Here is a 17,461-nt window from a genome sequence, read left to right on the forward strand (position 1 = left end):
AGCTCGTAAAATATCTCAACCATAGACTTAAATAACTTTTTTTTTCGTGTTTTTACAACTCACAAATTCACAATAAATACAGTATTTAATCATATTGTTTAGAAACGAGGACTTCGTCAATAGGGATTCTCTCGGCTTTAGTAAATCAGTTATAAAAATTATCGGTATACCTTATAACAATATATTTATAACGGTTTATATAGGTATTATATTATGTACTTAATCTGAATATCTAATCGATATAGCTGTATAATGTTTATTATGACCATACCACTTACCTCGACCAGTACTAGATCGAATTTTGCCCGGGATTGAATGAGTTGGCTGAGTTTCCCTGAAGACAAAACTGATTCACAGTTATCCAAACCGTCCTGGAGAATTATTAGCATTTCTTCCAGGTAACCGTTGCCCGTCACCTCGTCGGCAGTGAAGTTCTCATACACAGGCATCGAGCCGAATAGACTGTAATCAGTGTAAGACCCACGACCTTTGGCATCGCTGTTGTCAATGACGCCAATTTGCGATGGCTGCGGTGTCTGAGGTTCCTGTGGGGTTTTAGGAAAGTGTCCGACGACGGTGAGATGATGTCCACGTGCTGCCAAGGCGTCCGAAACAGCACGAAACATGTGAAAATGGCTTTTGCCGCTAAACGGAAATATTGCTAGTATGTCGTAACCGGCCGCGCAACGAACGACCAAAGTGACTAATAGCACAGTAGTAGCGGTTACCATCATGCTCCACCGCCGTTTCATCGCCTAACTGCTGCTGTTGGCAGATCGCCGAAGCACTGATGGATTTAAAGAACACATTTTAAATTAAAAAAAGAAATACGATAAATTATTAAACGCAACATATTATTTTCTATTCAATAGAGCATAAGTCGATATTTAGGGTGCGGGTGTATGTGTTAAAATTTTATCTATATGACGTATTAAATTAATATTTGAAAAAAACGAACTATTTGTATTTGAAATTTGCATATGTTATTTGGTTAGTGGTTATAACAAATTTATTTTTTATATAACTTTTACCATCAATAACCCTCAAATAAAGCTCAGACGATATTTGTATTACCTTAATATATATATATATATTTGGATAAAACACCGTGAGGTATAATAATAGCTATTATATTATATAGTTGATATTTTATGCAAAGCACCAAACTCTTGTCTCACTATGGAATATTATAACTGAACCTCCTAACATAATATATATGGTGTATAGTGTATACTGTATTTACTTCTACTCAAGTGAACTTAATGCATAATGTATTTTTATGAATACCACCCGAGTTTTAAATAGTTGATGGGAGCTTAATCGTAATTTTAAATAAACCACAGAGCAATTAAAGTATATCACAGATTTCTCGGTTTTAATTAATATTTACATATTATTGAATAAGAAAACGAGGTTTTCATTTATTATTTAGTCATATTTTGTAACATGCTACAGTGTATATTTTCATAATGTAAATAACATAATTATGAATATACCAAACCTAAACATGTGCATTGAGAAAAAAAAGAAGCTTTAAATTATATTTTACTCTATGGGACTATATAAAAGTAAAAAAATAGTACTTAAAAAGTACTTATATACTTTTTTAAGTAAACAATATTTGGTCCATCATCAAAAATACATAATCATTGTTTAAGAAATATTCTTAAATTTTAAAATTAAATTTATGAGAAAGATCAGAAAAAGAGTTGAAATTTGATTAGCAGGGATGATCAATTTCAGTTGAACTTTATAATAAATTTAAATATATTTTTAGACTTATTTCACATCAATAGTTTTTATGATGGAAAAAATATTTATGTTATAATTAAAAAATAACAGCTGGCATATAATCTTATCAAAAAAAGAAAATCAATTATTTTGGATGAATCATCGTGATTAAAAAATAACTTCGTGCATAATTTAAATTGGTTACCTACTCTTGTCTCATAAAAAAAAATGTAAGAAAAAAACTATTTATTATTTGATATAAACTAATCATTTGTTCTAATGTATTTAATATTTAAATATTATAGTATTGACGATTTCTGTTTGGTGCACGTCCAAATGTATGATATGCAATTGTGTTTTTTTTTAAGCAATGATTTCGATTTGTATCCGGCAGGATTAATTTTGTATAGTTAGATTTTATATCAAAGTGAATTTATCATGGTAATAGTTAATAATATAATACAATTTAAAGATAAAGTAAAAAATATTAACTCTATAACTTGTATAATGGTATTTTACGATATTTTAAATTATAATTCTCTGTTGGCTTCTGTGAATAATCCTAGGCCGTTTTTCTTGGGTTGCTGAATACAATTTAACTATTTTTGGAATCAATCTATAAGAATAAGCATATTACAGTTTATAAAATAATAGAAATTCATTTGAATTATACTTTAGTAGAATTTTACTTTTTCAAATAATCAATAATTAATAATATCAACTACAGAAATAATTTTTTAAGCAAGCATTTAGCTGTCTCAACTATCCAAAATGTGCTTTAAAATAATCTTTGTGCATTTATTATTAAAAGGTATATAAATTTAATTAATGATTCAAAATAATATAGTATGTATTTCAGTCTTTAAATCAAGGGTTTCCAAACTTTCTAGATACTATATCATATAGGATCGTAATAATTGGAAAATATCCACTTTAAAGTTAAAGCCTGGATTATTATTGACGGGTTACTACCTGTCTACCTACGTTAAATTTTAAATACAATTTGTAGAAAACTTATCAATTTAATAAGTAGGTCTTTCTACACTGTTAAAGATTATAATTGTATAAAAAAAATCGTTCTATTACCGGTAGTATAATAATAGACTACACAATAGCTATTATGAGAACATTGTATAATTAAGTTATTAATCAATTAAAATTTTTAAATAAATTATTAGACAAATATCTTACACGGTTAACAAGTCTTATTTTATTTTTCAGACTATGATGAAATAAGCTGGAATTATCAAACGTTAAATCCAGTAATCAGTAAGTAAATTTACAAACTTTAAATATTTAGTTTAACGATCTAATAAAACAAACAAACGTATTCAGTCAAGTATAGATTGATAAGATTTTTAATTTTTTTTTTTTTTGCATTTTATTCTTTAATGAATGACAATAATTATTAGAATGTAAATACCTATTAAAATGGGTGTGCAATGTACAAATGCCAATATAGTGTTTTTATATTGAATTAGGATTTTTATTTTCTTTATTGAAAGATAAAAATACATAAAAAAAAGGACTTAAATATAATTTGGTAATTTGATTATTTTAAACTTAAAGTACCAGTAGTTTGTTTATAATATTAAAGGCGCTGTATCCAAATATGTCCCCTTTATTGCTTATAAAATAATTTGAAAGCAATTAAATATAATCAATACAAATAATTATTAAATAAACAAAGACGATTGATATTAGACTTAACATATTTACAATCATAATTTATTTAAACTAAAATAAATCAATACATTGATATTCGATACAATACAAGTGTTTAAATCAATTAATTCAATCAAAATGTTTCCGTGAACGAATAATGTATTTGAAAATGATTTGTCGATTTTCTGTTAAATCAATTATAGTAGATTTTTAATAAATACATTTTTAAATATTATTGAATTTAATTTACATAACATTACTAATAATAAACAACAGTAGATTAAATAACTTGTTATTTTAAATTTTTGTTTTGCTTCGTGAGTTCAAACTACAATTGTCCGTTGTATGTATTAGTTAAGTTAAAAATCAAACAATGATATTTAAAAATTAATAATGGACTCTGTATATTTGTATGAAACAAATTTAAACACAGACACGTTTCACATGTATATTAACATATTCACAATAGACACCAATCCTCCTAAATTATTTCCTCCGCAGCCTCCTACGACTACTAATTTCCAAACACGTTAAATTTGTAATCAAACTACTCATCTATAAACTTCTGCTTAAAACTAAGGTACCTGGTATGGGATTTTGCGAAAGTATCAAGCATTAACTATATCTAACGATTCCAGTCCAAAACTCCCTAACCTCCATTCTATGCATGTATAATGTATATAATATGTATCCAATCATATCTTGCACAACAATCTTACAGTTTCTGAAGTCTATGACGTAACAGAATCACATAATGAACGATTCAACAGAAGTTTCAAAAGTTGAAATGTCCTTTGAATACATAATTTGCATAAGATTAAATCAGAAAATCGACAAATATAGTTTAAAAGCATTGTAGTGAAGTGACCAGTTATCAAAGTATGATAATACAACCTACAACTGGCCTATAATTTACTTAGTAAACGTAAATTCAACGCGTTTTAAAATATAAGACATAAAAATTTGTTGTATTTCATTAATTATGAAATGATTAATTTAAAATCATATAACAATAAACTTACTAATTGGATGACAGAGTAAAGGAATATACAACGTGTATCAAACAATTTAGGTTATATATGACATTATACATCGTTATCTCGATAGATATATTTTTGAAAAAAAAACAATAAAAATAAAAAAAAAATTATCTAAATTTACAATGAAATACAAAATTTGTAGTATAAAACATGTTGAAAAAAAAGCTAGCATTTAGTCTGTTGAATGGTTTTTTAGTATAAATGTACCATATACTTTGCATATGAATACGAAAAAGACATTTTTTATAAGATCCGATATATGTCTATTTCAAAATTAAAACTTATAATTCCCATAAGTCTAATGAATTTGGAACAAGAGTATCTTACTTTGTAATCCTCGAAAAGTTTATTTTATTTTCACAAAAAGTTAACAACAAATTTTACAATTAATAATAAGTATAATATAATGTGCACTGTGCAGTGTATGAATTATGTGATGTTCAAGTAGGACACAGTTATTGTTTTAATTGATAAATGATAGAGGTTATGGTGTAGAGTGATGATGACTAGTCAAATTATGAATGAAAGGACAATGTCCATTAACGTTTTGTAATGCCTTCTTTAAAGGTCATGTTATTTTGAAACGTCGAATCATGACACGTAGGAATATCGTATTTTTTCCGATTTGACATTGCTTTTGATAGACTTTCAGTAGTATAGATTTTACGTTACACGGTTTTATTTTTGTAAACCATAATAATCTTAGTCCAAGTAGTTAGGTATACAGAATTTAATAATAAGGCTGTTCATGACATAATTACATATTTGATACCTACCCAATAATTAATATTATATGTTTATATAAAAAACGAGTTTGTTATTTTTATTTTTATCGATTGGAGGTTTCGTACTGTATCAAACACCGTTACCTCGGACAGGCACACGATTCAGCCGACTGAGACTTAAAATATAATATATATGTGTGTGTGTGTGTAGAGTGAGCATAGGTATGGTTAGTTCAAAGTAAGACGAGGATCAACATCAATGACATTTACCAGACACTTATTTAATACATGACAAAATCCAGCTGGGGGCAATTCGGTCGATGAGGTTGACCGATGACCGGCTTTGATGTTTCATTTATACGGATGACTACGTTAATACATTTTTGATACATAAAAATATGTATTATTTATAGGATCTTACCTTTATTTAATGTTCCCACGTTGTGTCTGATAAAATATATATCGAACGATCGTCTTTTACAACTGTGATGGATTTCGTAAAAAATGACCAGTAATAACGAATCGTATCCAGATCGGTCGAATAAACGTGGCACGGGGACATAATTATTGCGAGTGTGTCGACGATTCCGTGCAATCGTCTACTACTTATGAATATAGTACTTATACCTACTAATATACTTAGTATATACTTGCACAATATTATTGTATGCGAGAGGCGCACTACACATACCGTGTAGTGAATTGGCATAAATATCGTTTTACTCGTTCGCCTTGGACGATCGTCTACAACGGAAATATTAATTTAAATTAATAAATAGCGTTGCAGTTTGGAAACGTACTCACACACACACACGCGCGCTTCTATATTTTACGCTTAAAAAATTTAACCCTATTAGAAGAAAAAATATGTTCAATCATTAGTGTATTATAAACGGTATGTTTTTTGTTTACTCGACGGTTATTTACAAGAGGTATATAGAGCGGTTATCTACCTAACAGCTTGATGTCATAATACAATATTTTATACGTTTGTACTTAGTACCGATGTGGCTGTGTTGATCACATTAAATTATTACTCGAATGAATCGTTGCCTGCCGCCGCCGTTAATCGCCAACCACGGAGTTGATTAGATTAAAATACTCGACGCACTTATATTATTATAGTACAAAGTACAATTATATTGTATATTATTTTTCATCGCACCATATCAATAACAAAACAATCGAAGTGTTTTACGTGACTATTTTTCGGGCGCGATACAGAAATGTATTTTTTTTTTTTAATACATATATTTCACACGAAATATCAATAATATATATAGATGCGAAACATATTGTAAGATTCATATTGCTGAAACATAATTGCAGTAGATACGTGTAATTTTCGTTATTATTGATTAACAAAAAAAAAAAATCTACAAAACGTATCTATTTACCTATAGATATAGATGTAGTTTATACATAAATATTAATAATAATATCGAACCGCAAGAGTTTATGAACGAGAAGAAGTTAATCTAGAATAAATGTGTCTAGAAGGGACCAAAAGTAGTCAATTTAATTTTCAAGTTGTACGTACTATATTAATTTTGAAGCAATAATATTGTATTATATTTATTTCAAATTATTGTAGCATTATAAACAATGATAGATACAATACTATCAGTAAGAAGAATTACGACACGAAAATGTAATTTAATTTTATAACACCTCGTAATTTTATTATTTTTCTGTAATTCCTTATAACTTACGGGACGTACTATACAATATTTAATGCATGTGAAGCAAATATAAAAAAATAAGCTGTAATTTCGTCAAAATACATGGGAGGAGAGAGTAATGGTATTCATCTTCTTGGAGTTGCGTCTGCCATTCACTTAAAAACTTATGCCAGTATGCAGTCCATTTCAGCTTATCTTATCCAGCTCTCTGTAACTCAGGTATTGTCCGTACTCTTTTTTCCATATATATCTATTACTTTTATCTTATTTCATAATATACCCTTCACATAGTCCAAAAAATATCTCCGAGCAAACTCTATATTATTCGGGTTTACGGGTTTACCTATAGTTGACACAATCGTTATTCACTCGAACGTATTGCATTTACAAAAAGCTACATTAGATGTTTTGTCTTCACACATTGCAGCTATCACTGCACCCACATAATTGGTGGAAGAGACGATGACCGTATGTTTTAGCGTAGTGCTCCGATGCAATTTATGTGTTGTACGACTACTATTGCGATACACCGTAATATAATGCAAAATAAAATATTAATTCCGTAGTTTTTAATTAATTTTAATGATAACATTTATATTATTTATGAAAATTCAATTTGTATAGCAAACACATGCACGACCTTTCGACAATTGTAGTAGACGTATTTATTGCTTTCAAACATTAGACCAAACGAAATTTAACGATTTTATATGCTTCGCGGGTCGTACATAATATATAAACGCCATTTCGCTGGGCTAGCAACTATAGAAAATTAATTTTAACTTTATCAGCCTCTCCGGATTGTTTGTATTTAATCGCAATATTTATCGTGAAAACTTTTGATTACGTACGCAATATAATATATTTGTTGTGTGATAAAAATAATCACGGCCCCGTGTTTTTGTTGCAAAATTATACACATATATTTGCGTATTCGTTTATAGTTCACAAGTAAATGGTTTCCTCTTTGTTCTGAATAAATTTCCGTAACAAGTAGGAAGTTTCTTTTCACAAAACTTGCAATTGTTTTTAAATGTTTACACTGTTCACATAAATCCTAAATCAGCCAGTAGAGAGTATGAAATGTAATCACTAAATGTCATAGAATAGAAATGCTCAGAAACATTTAACGGTTTACAGGGATTAATGCGACACAAAATGGCAAAGGGTACAGTAATTCCTATTTTATTTGGAGTTTTCAATGCAGTATTATCTCGTACAACAAATCATTAGATAGAAATAGATTATTCATTAATTCCTTAACCATTTCTTTTTAATAAATTCCTTTATTCTTTATACCAACAATACACACTTCATAGTAATATTAATTTATCACATTTTTCCTTAGAACTAATTGCAAATAAATGTTTTTTTGACGTCTAAAAATAGTATTTAACTGGGTGTTGCTTGTGAATGGTAAGCTCACTTATCAGTCATTTTTTTCAATTTTTTGTTTTATAAAATTAAAAAAAAATAATAACTTATTATATTTATATTTGATATATTATAATATACAAATTGATAAATCTATAATGATAAAATATTGAAAATAAATAATTACCTGTTTTGAATGGAAAATAAATTTTTTTTATTTTTTATCAATAGGCGTGTCCTTTAAATAATACACGATTGAGGAGACACATTTTAAACGTATTCAAAAGTGATTGTAATTTCTAGGTTCCTCTCCCACTTTACTCCTTTGGCTGTTTATAGTTACAGAACGTAAGCAAAAAAAAAAAAAGGTGACAAATGTTCGACACTAACATGCTTACAGAAAGACAGAAATCATTAATGTTCTGAATCGCTAAATGTACACTTTACAATTGCATTCAATTTGTAATAAATTACACAAGAAGTATTCAAATTGATGGCGAAAGTAGAGTTACTAGAACGTATTTGGATTGAAAATAATAATATAATTAATATGATTTTTTATATAAAAAAAAAAAACAAACGTTTACGTAAAATATTTTATTCTGTATATTTTTTAAAGGTAACATCGATTTGAATTTTTTCAATACTCGATTTAACATTTTTTTTTCATTTAATCCAACTACCGTTTATTTTAACGGCAGACTAAATAAAAAATTCAGGCCAATTCTGTAGACGCCCCTTCGTTAGAAAATCATCTGGATAATATGTTTCGCATATATTTGGCAGTTATGTCTGCGACATAATAAAACATCAGACAGATTACAAAATGAACGGGCAAACGACATTATAATAATTAACTATAATATATTATATTATAAACGAGTCTTGTAAAAATAATCCTGTAGAATATAAGTAAATTTTGAATTATTTTGGGGTCGTCAGCAGCAATAAAAAATATTCCCTTGTTATACTTTAAAAACGTCTGAATGCATGCCAAACGACACTCTTAAATCGGCACTCGGCGTTAGTGAATTATATGCATTTACTTTGCCAGCATGTCGCATACAGGATTCTTAGACTTTTTATGGTACCACATGCTTGTCATAAACAATAATTTATGCGTTATTAAATACATTCACGACGATGAATATTCACATTACAGTAATTGTTTGTGTCTGCTTAGTATGTATACTCAAATTCATAATGATGTTATATTATGAGACTGAGTGATTAAAAATTATACAATATTGCTAACTTAGTAAATAAGTAGTTTATTTTTATAAAGATGTATTAAATTTTTATCTCATTACTTTTATATTATACCATAATAACTACATAATTAATGGATTTTTGGTAAGTGAGTACCTACTCACTAGGTAAACAGTATTATATTTGATAAATTACTTATTTTGAATATTTTTTAGTATATTTTATTATTATTATTATTATTATTATATATTGGCAATTACCTACTAATTAGTAATTATGTTATAATTAGTTTAATTATTTATTTTTCAAGCCAATAAGTGTGTAAGAACATAAATGATAAGGATATTCAAAAACTACACTGACTGGTAATATTGTGTTACGTAAAATTCAATGCGATATAATTAATAATTATACACGATGGTTGTTATAATTTAACCTACTTATTACATTATTTAATTATTATAACTGGCATTTTATAGTTCACCTTAAATTACAGAAATAAAATATTGTCATAATATATCAAATAAAATGCCACATAATTATTATAGTTTTTTATTTATCTAATTAGATATTGTTCACAAGATATTACACATACATTATTTTATGTCCTATGAGAATGGGGAATAATAGTTTTTATTGATTATGTTTTTATATCATTCAATAGTCGTTACAGACATGATATATATATATACTGAATAATGATTAATGAGCGTATATTTGCAAAACAATATCAATAGAATAGCAATAATTAATGTAGAACATATTATAAGCTACACACAATGAGTTATTTACTGTTTTATTAGATCGTTGAGATTTTATATTATATAATAATTATTTAACAATAAGTTAAAATACAATAAATTAAACATTTGTATCTACTCCAATTATTGTATTAATACGTTACATACTTTTTATTTAATAATATATTTGATAATATAATTAAAATATTGGATATACTTGTATGTATTGACACAATAAATGAATAGTTTTGAGAAAACAAGAATACTCGTACAAGATATAAAATTATTTCAGTTGCTTATAAATTATAATTATTTCAATTCAACCAAGACATTCAAATTTGTTCAGGTGCTAACCTAGTCAGTAGTCAGTTATTTATCCAATTACGCAGACATCCATAATTTATTAAAAATTAATATCAAAATAAATTAAATTTTTGGACTGAAAAATGTTGACTCTATTCAGATGTTAAAATTTTTAAAAGCATTTTACACGAACATAATCAATTTTAATACACACGCGTGAATTTGCAAATTGTTATTACAAATACGTGTACAGCCCTATAAATGCCCTTTTTATTCTCCCTGCAGTTGTATCTTTATTAAATATAAACTTTAATATATTATATTATTTACAGAATGTGCCATGTAATATAATATTCAGTTATATATTCTATTCTATAAACGTTGTATATTCTAATTTGCTATCTGTTATGGATATTGTCAATTAATGTAACATGTTATAATGCATTTAGTTTTTTACGACAAACTATTCATCCCGACGTTTTACACTGACAATTTTATTGCTGCCGTCACCAACAACTCGACGAATAGCGTTCAGTAAATTAAATTTATCAAATCATACATCTAAATTGTCCGTAGGTATTCGAGACCCCTCTTAAAATTACACAACCCACCTTTTTTGTACGTCGTAAATGACGTTTTGTAAATCATTTTAATGTTACGTACGTATATGTAATGTATTATAACACGTTTCTAGTGCGCAAATAAAATCACTAAAATTACGAGGCCTTTGTTATTCACGTGCACCGCAACAATTTCATCGTAGCCCAGTAAGCTACGCATTTTAGAACCACTATATTTGTTTACATGCGTTTCGTGATATTATCAGCTGCAGAAAGCTGTCGTGCGTATACATACACCGTCGAGCTGAACGACGGCGGAGTTTGAGCGGATACATCTCCTAGGATTTCCTGTGCACCGTGTATGTGTGGTGGTTCCTTTAACAAGAATGGCGATGGCGTCTCGACGAATGGCGTAGCGTATAATATAATATTACAATATATGTGTATAAACGGATAGTAGTTTTGCGTTCCTGAAACTCGTGCGTAATTTATTGCCGCAGCTGCTATTTTTCTCTTTGAACCGTGGTTTGTGGGCGGAAAATGTGGGAAATCAACGAACGCGGCCGCACCTATATAATATATTATATGTTTTAATGTTTATGTATACGACGTATACACACACCCATAAAATATACGGCGATCGGTCAGGGAGACGGTCGGCTGCAGTCGTAAGCTTTTCGAGCGCTTCAATAAAATATATCTCACGTGTTATATTTTTTATAGATAATTTTCCCACAGTTCGGAGGGGGTGGGACGGTATCGGTGATCACTTTTGTAAGAGGTTTTTATTAATTAGAACACACGTTTGGCTTAGAACTCTAAAACTATCATTGTATTTTAATTGGTTCGTTATTATAGTTTCTTATTATAACTGTATCTTTGTGTTTGCTATAGAGAGTGTTGATGATAAATGCGTGGAACTGATTGCGATTGTCACGTGTCATTTTCATAATATATAATAATACAGCTGATAAAGCTGAAACGTGTCGAGTGTTTTATGTTTTTAAATTCTATAGTGTGTATTTAGTGTAATTTATAAATGAGATGTAAGGTGTAACAAATGTTACAGCGTTTTCTCGGAACTTCAAGCTATAAACATTATCTCCGCGGGCATATTTGTGACTGATTTTGTGAAGTTTCCGCTGCTTGGGACGCCTCTTGCAAGTGCGTGCGAAAACCTACTTTTATGAGCCTTCTATATCCCGGGGGAGAATCGATTTTATTCGATACCCACACATACACACAAATACACACGTGATAATCAACAACTTTCGAATTATACACACAGACACCGCCCCTTTTGCCCAACCCAATAAAACTATAAAACTCAACCAGAAATCGGTTGGGTGTGAAGTATGACTGACACGGGGGAAATAATTGGACAGAAAAATACTGTGTACGTTCGAATAAGTGATAGGTGGTAGGTGACGATTGGCAGAAGAAGTTGGTGAAAGTGAAAGATAAAGAGAGAGAGAGAGAGACACGAAGGTTTGTCGTTCGACGGGAGAACTGATGAAGACAGCGCAAAGGGGGAAAGTACTGCCGTCAAGTAATTTTGATTAATTGTGTACATAATATAATATGGCGATACGGTGTGCGTGTGCATAAATAGCCACAAGTAAAGCCGTGTTTCATCGATTAACGCAATGCTCTGAACAGTCTGAACCAATCACCTTTACCCATTTTGACTTTGCACCAGTCACAATATACAGATATAATATCTATATTGTTATAATATTATAGAAGTGGCGGTGGTGATGGTAATGATGAACACGGTTGTTCGTGTGAGGTTACCGTACTTTTCTTATTTTCATAAAAATAGAAAATTTCATTGTAAAACACTATATATACGATATTATACATCGCTTATATATTACGTCATAACGATATAATATTAATTATTGTATACGTCACGTCAAGGTTTTACAGTCGCGCGCCCATCGTGTACAGGAATTCGAATCGATTATTTGTCCTCGACGACGTTATTTATATATAATATTATATAAAATATATACATGAGTATATATTAATATTATTATGTCGTGCTCCGTCTCGATGTCGCCGCCGCGTCCGTATAAATAATTTTTCATCATCAACCGCGAACCCTTAGAAACGCGGTACGGAAGTCGTCTGTCGTCGCCGAAATGTGTTACGCACGTCCTTTGGATTGGCCATGCAGTCGACGAGTGATGGGAAAAAGAAATAGGGCACTTAAAAGGAGCCGACGACGACGCAAATAATTGATCTACTGCGAATAAGGAAAGTCGTACGACGATGGCTGTAATATATTCGTCGTCGGCGGTACAACTGTACATCGCGATATCATTGGCGATTAAAATCGATTAGATCGGACTAAATATTTTACTGTATCGACGCGTATTAAAAAACAAAAAAGTTTACATATTCTTCTACGGTATTTTCTATGTACTTAATAATACACCACGATCCCGTGCATGACGTGTGGTCATATTGCAATAATATGTAGGTACATTCGTACATCAGCATAATCATCATAATTTATACAATTATATATATATATATAATAAATGTATATATACTATACGTTGTAACACACATGAGTGTGTAACGTATAGTCTATAGACACGCGATTACGGGTGATTGTATTCGTAAATATAACGTGAAATAATATATTATCTCTAACCACCCAACCATATAATTTTGATATGGTAATATTGTTATTATTTTATAATAAAAGTGTTTCGAGAAATGTACGACAAGTTTAGAACACAGGTCTTAGCACCTTAATATAGTTTTATTATGATTAAGGTACGTTTTCCGGTTAGCGCATACGAGTGAACGGAGCAATGTCTGCGCATCTCATAAAAGGCAAAAACTTATTTATTATGTTTACTTAGAAGTTTCATTACTCCGCATAACCACATTAACCCAAACTTATATGTTATAATAATATATTTGCAAGAGTATAACAAACATCATTGTAGTATTATTTATTATTTTTTACGTATACACTCGCAGACCGCAGTACCTTGTTGCGGTAGTCTGACATGTTAATTTTTATACTCACTACATTGTAGACATTTTAGATTCAATAATAATCAACAGCGAGCTTATCGGAAATAGTTAGTTGTAACTTTGTAAGACATGTTTCTGAAGACTCGTCGAAAACTATTCACGTGTTATGTCAATCTTTCGCATTATGAATATGATTGGTATGCACTCGAGTACATTTTGCACAAACTCAATTCTTTTATTGTCTTAGTCGTAGTATTCATAGAGTTAATTAGTTATTATTTGACCCGTTTCCAAAAAATATTAACAGCGAGATCGTAAAATTCTCATATTGTTGTTTTTTTATTCTAATGTAAATTACCGCAAGGCCAAATTCGCAGTTTACCAACTCGTTGTATGACGTATCGTTTTAAAAAAAGTACTTTATAAATTAAAATAAATCCTATGACACGTTATAATTGTTTTCAGACCATCTTATAATAGAGTTTGGTATTTTCTGAAATCTGAACGACTAAAATGATACTGTGTAATTATAATAACTACCATTCTTCAAAATACCAATTCGGTAGGTCAGATACGTAAAATATACGTATTTGGTATCGACACTCCAACGCTCCGTTGTTATTCTGATCGGTAGTTTATTTATTATTTAAAAAAAAATCCAAAATAGTAGTTATACGAGTGTCAAGTATAAATTATACTATAATATTTTTATGTACCTGCACATTTTTAGACAGATTTTCGTAAAACCGATTTTTCATATGCACTTATAATACCTATACTGCTTAATCGATGTACTCTGTAAAACATCGATAATATTTACCATAATACACAACACTCGAGTTTTATACATTACACTAAACTTCAATATTTTGAGTTAAATACAAAGAGCACGGAGCCCACATTCAATCTTATGTGTAGTTTACTACAAGGTTTATTATATCTTTGTCGGTTTGTTTCCAAATAATATTGCTAAATAATAATAAGACGTAGAATCGATACTGTTATTATAATACACACGCAAGCCAAACAGTGGATACAACACCTTTAATATTGTAATAATAATAATAATACAATTGAAAACAAACGATACTGCGTCATCGATCTTACTTGACCAAAAATACGTTATAACAACTGTATTACAATAGGTGACAACTTGTGCGAAACGATTTCGTTGGGTTAAACATTTGATACTTTCCGCGAAATGTACACCAACATATCTAATTTCCTCACTAAGTTGTTCAAACAAACACATGAGTGCGCGACGGTCTCCACACGCGCATCGTTTCGTCCGTCTCGTCAATCGCGCCAGAACGATTTGAACTGATTTTCGATCGTCGCGTTTCCATGATATTATTTAATTCCGATGACTTACTTCGATAAACGATAGATTGAAGTGTTCGCAACATATTTCTGTTATCACTAACGCAATACGTGTAGATAATTTAAATAGACGCTTTGCCTTAGTGTGACGTTCAACATACATTATTATTAGTATATTTAAATGCAATTCGGGTTTCCAGATTATTGCCATATTGTATAGAAGTAGATAGAAATTTAGAATGCTTCCACATCCACTACGCGGTCGCGTAAATCTTACGTATTAGATAAACGCATATAATAACGAAGATTTTCACGTTGTTTGTGAGGGTGCATTAAATTTTTTTTAAATTTCTTGCAATCGCGATAAGCGCATAATAAGCAATTTTAATAAAAACGGATTGAATAAATGCGGAATAGCATATTCCGAAGATTCCAAAACAACCTAATAGATAATAATATGATACAGCACCGTGGTAAATTGCAGTGATCAACGAGATTGAATATAATAACAACACAAAAATACAAATAACTCAGGTCGACAATCGGTTAGACGTGGGCGGAAACAACACTTGCCGAATTACAAAAATATCCGCGTAGAGCTATCGGCGTTATTGGCGATGAAATAAATTTGAGCTCTGAGAGCACAGTTTATAAAGCACCGTCAACTCGCCTATAACGAATGTAGGTTTCCGGCGATACAATACCGTATTGTTCGGCGAGCGATTATTGTGTGACGACGCGGTGTTTGTCGACTGACATTTAGATTTTTCGCTTACAGAATTCTGATCGTTTCTCGAAATTTGTACACAATACATTGTTGAGTTCCAAGTTAACTGCGACGAGTTTTAGTTGTTATTTTTACGCTTCCGGTATCTTGAAATAAAATATCACCGTTCAAGACTTACGGGGCATCGTATAATAATAATTTTGTTAATGTATGTAATCGTTAACGTCGAGTTGAAAACTTGTGTTATAGGGGTGAAGAAGGGGTAGCGAAGTATCCAAGTAGAAGCGAAGTAGCCAACAGAAAAGTTTTCGAATACTTTATAAATAATATATATTACGTGTATGTCGTATAAGTACATATTATATACGCTAACTCGACGTGCATCTCCGAGAAAAATAATAAACTCGGTATCTATGATCCTATTCTGTTTAGACACATTTTTTTTGCTGATGTCTCCGTCTCTTTATCAACATCGCATTATATGTATGTACCTACCTAAAAAAATATATAATAGAAAACGAGTTCACTTTGCGCACGATACGACGAAAATATACATATTATAGTCTTTCTATTAAAACCCTTCGAACCAGAAGACGAAATTGAAAAACTTCCGTTTGCCGTGAAAGTTGCTTTGTCACGGTGTTCCCTTAATTGTTCCATCCGACATACGCTATACAAACATATATATATTTACGTACAATATACACTCATATAAGCGTCTTTTGTTTTTGTTTGTATGTACGTCGCGTACAGAAGAAATGATTCTGAAATGCGACCGCTCTCCGCTGTTACGATTACACCTTAATAATATATTTTCCTTTATATTCAGCTCGGGCGGTGCGCGCCATATACGTATGTGACTTTTCGTATTACGTGGGGTACATTATGTTGTCGTTGTACACACTATCGTCGACAATCATTATGCGATACGTTCATTCAGCAGATACATAGAAATGAAACGTTTAATTTTTATACAAACAAACGGCTGTCTCGTGAAAATTACATCTGTTTAATTAAGTTTTAAACGAAAATAAAAAATGACAATATCTAACATTAAATTGTTTAGAATTGAAGACCTATTTTGACTTCAAACTGTGAGCCCAATTACATCTTACGTATTTTACTCATATATATTTGGGAAATGTATAGGTTTATTGATTGCTATACCTCACAACATTTATATTTAATTGCTTTAATACTTCTTTTACTTTAATTAATTTTGTCTATTTAAAACAAATTTTTCATAATAGAAGTATATACAAAATCATAAGTTTGCGACAATTCTAGTTTATTGTTTATCGTAATATCGTCTATAATATAGTTGATTTTTCAATTGTGTAAAACATATCACTCAATGTAGTGTACTTTAGGCTACCAAATTTATCGTTATA

General features: G+C 30.0%; 2 protein-coding genes across 6 annotated transcripts in view; one reads left to right on the forward strand and one right to left on the reverse strand.

The window, feature by feature from the left end:
* Positions 1-5,841, reverse strand: part of LOC113550380 (UDP-glucuronosyltransferase 2B13-like) — a 37,610-nt gene extending 31,769 nt beyond the window's left edge. The window contains exons 1-2 of one of the 3 annotated variants that reach the window (XR_003405014.1): positions 5,583-5,841; positions 279-787 (exon numbers count right to left, since the gene is read on the reverse strand). Coding sequence is in view for 2 of the 3 variants with exons in the window: in XM_026952152.1 (XP_026807953.1) it covers positions 279-752 (474 nt within the window). In the remaining variant the exon portion in view is untranslated. Of the gene's footprint in view, positions 1-278; positions 788-5,582 lie in introns of those variants that run through there. The other 2 variants (XM_026952152.1, XM_026952153.1) reach the window with 2 other exon arrangements.
* The window catches only part of LOC113550378 (gamma-aminobutyric acid type B receptor subunit 2), a 274,638-nt gene that overhangs the window by 40,230 nt on the left and 216,947 nt on the right, over positions 1-17,461 (forward strand). For all 3 annotated transcript variants that reach the window (XM_026952151.1, XM_026952149.1, XM_026952150.1), the window contains exon 2: positions 2,953-3,000. The gene's annotated coding sequence lies outside the window, so the exon portion shown is untranslated. The remainder of the gene's footprint in view (positions 1-2,952; positions 3,001-17,461) is intronic.

This window comes from Rhopalosiphum maidis, chromosome 4 (genome assembly GCF_003676215.2).
Source record: "Rhopalosiphum maidis isolate BTI-1 chromosome 4, ASM367621v3, whole genome shotgun sequence".
In the NCBI taxonomy this organism is placed as follows: Eukaryota; Metazoa; Arthropoda; class Insecta; order Hemiptera; family Aphididae; genus Rhopalosiphum; species Rhopalosiphum maidis.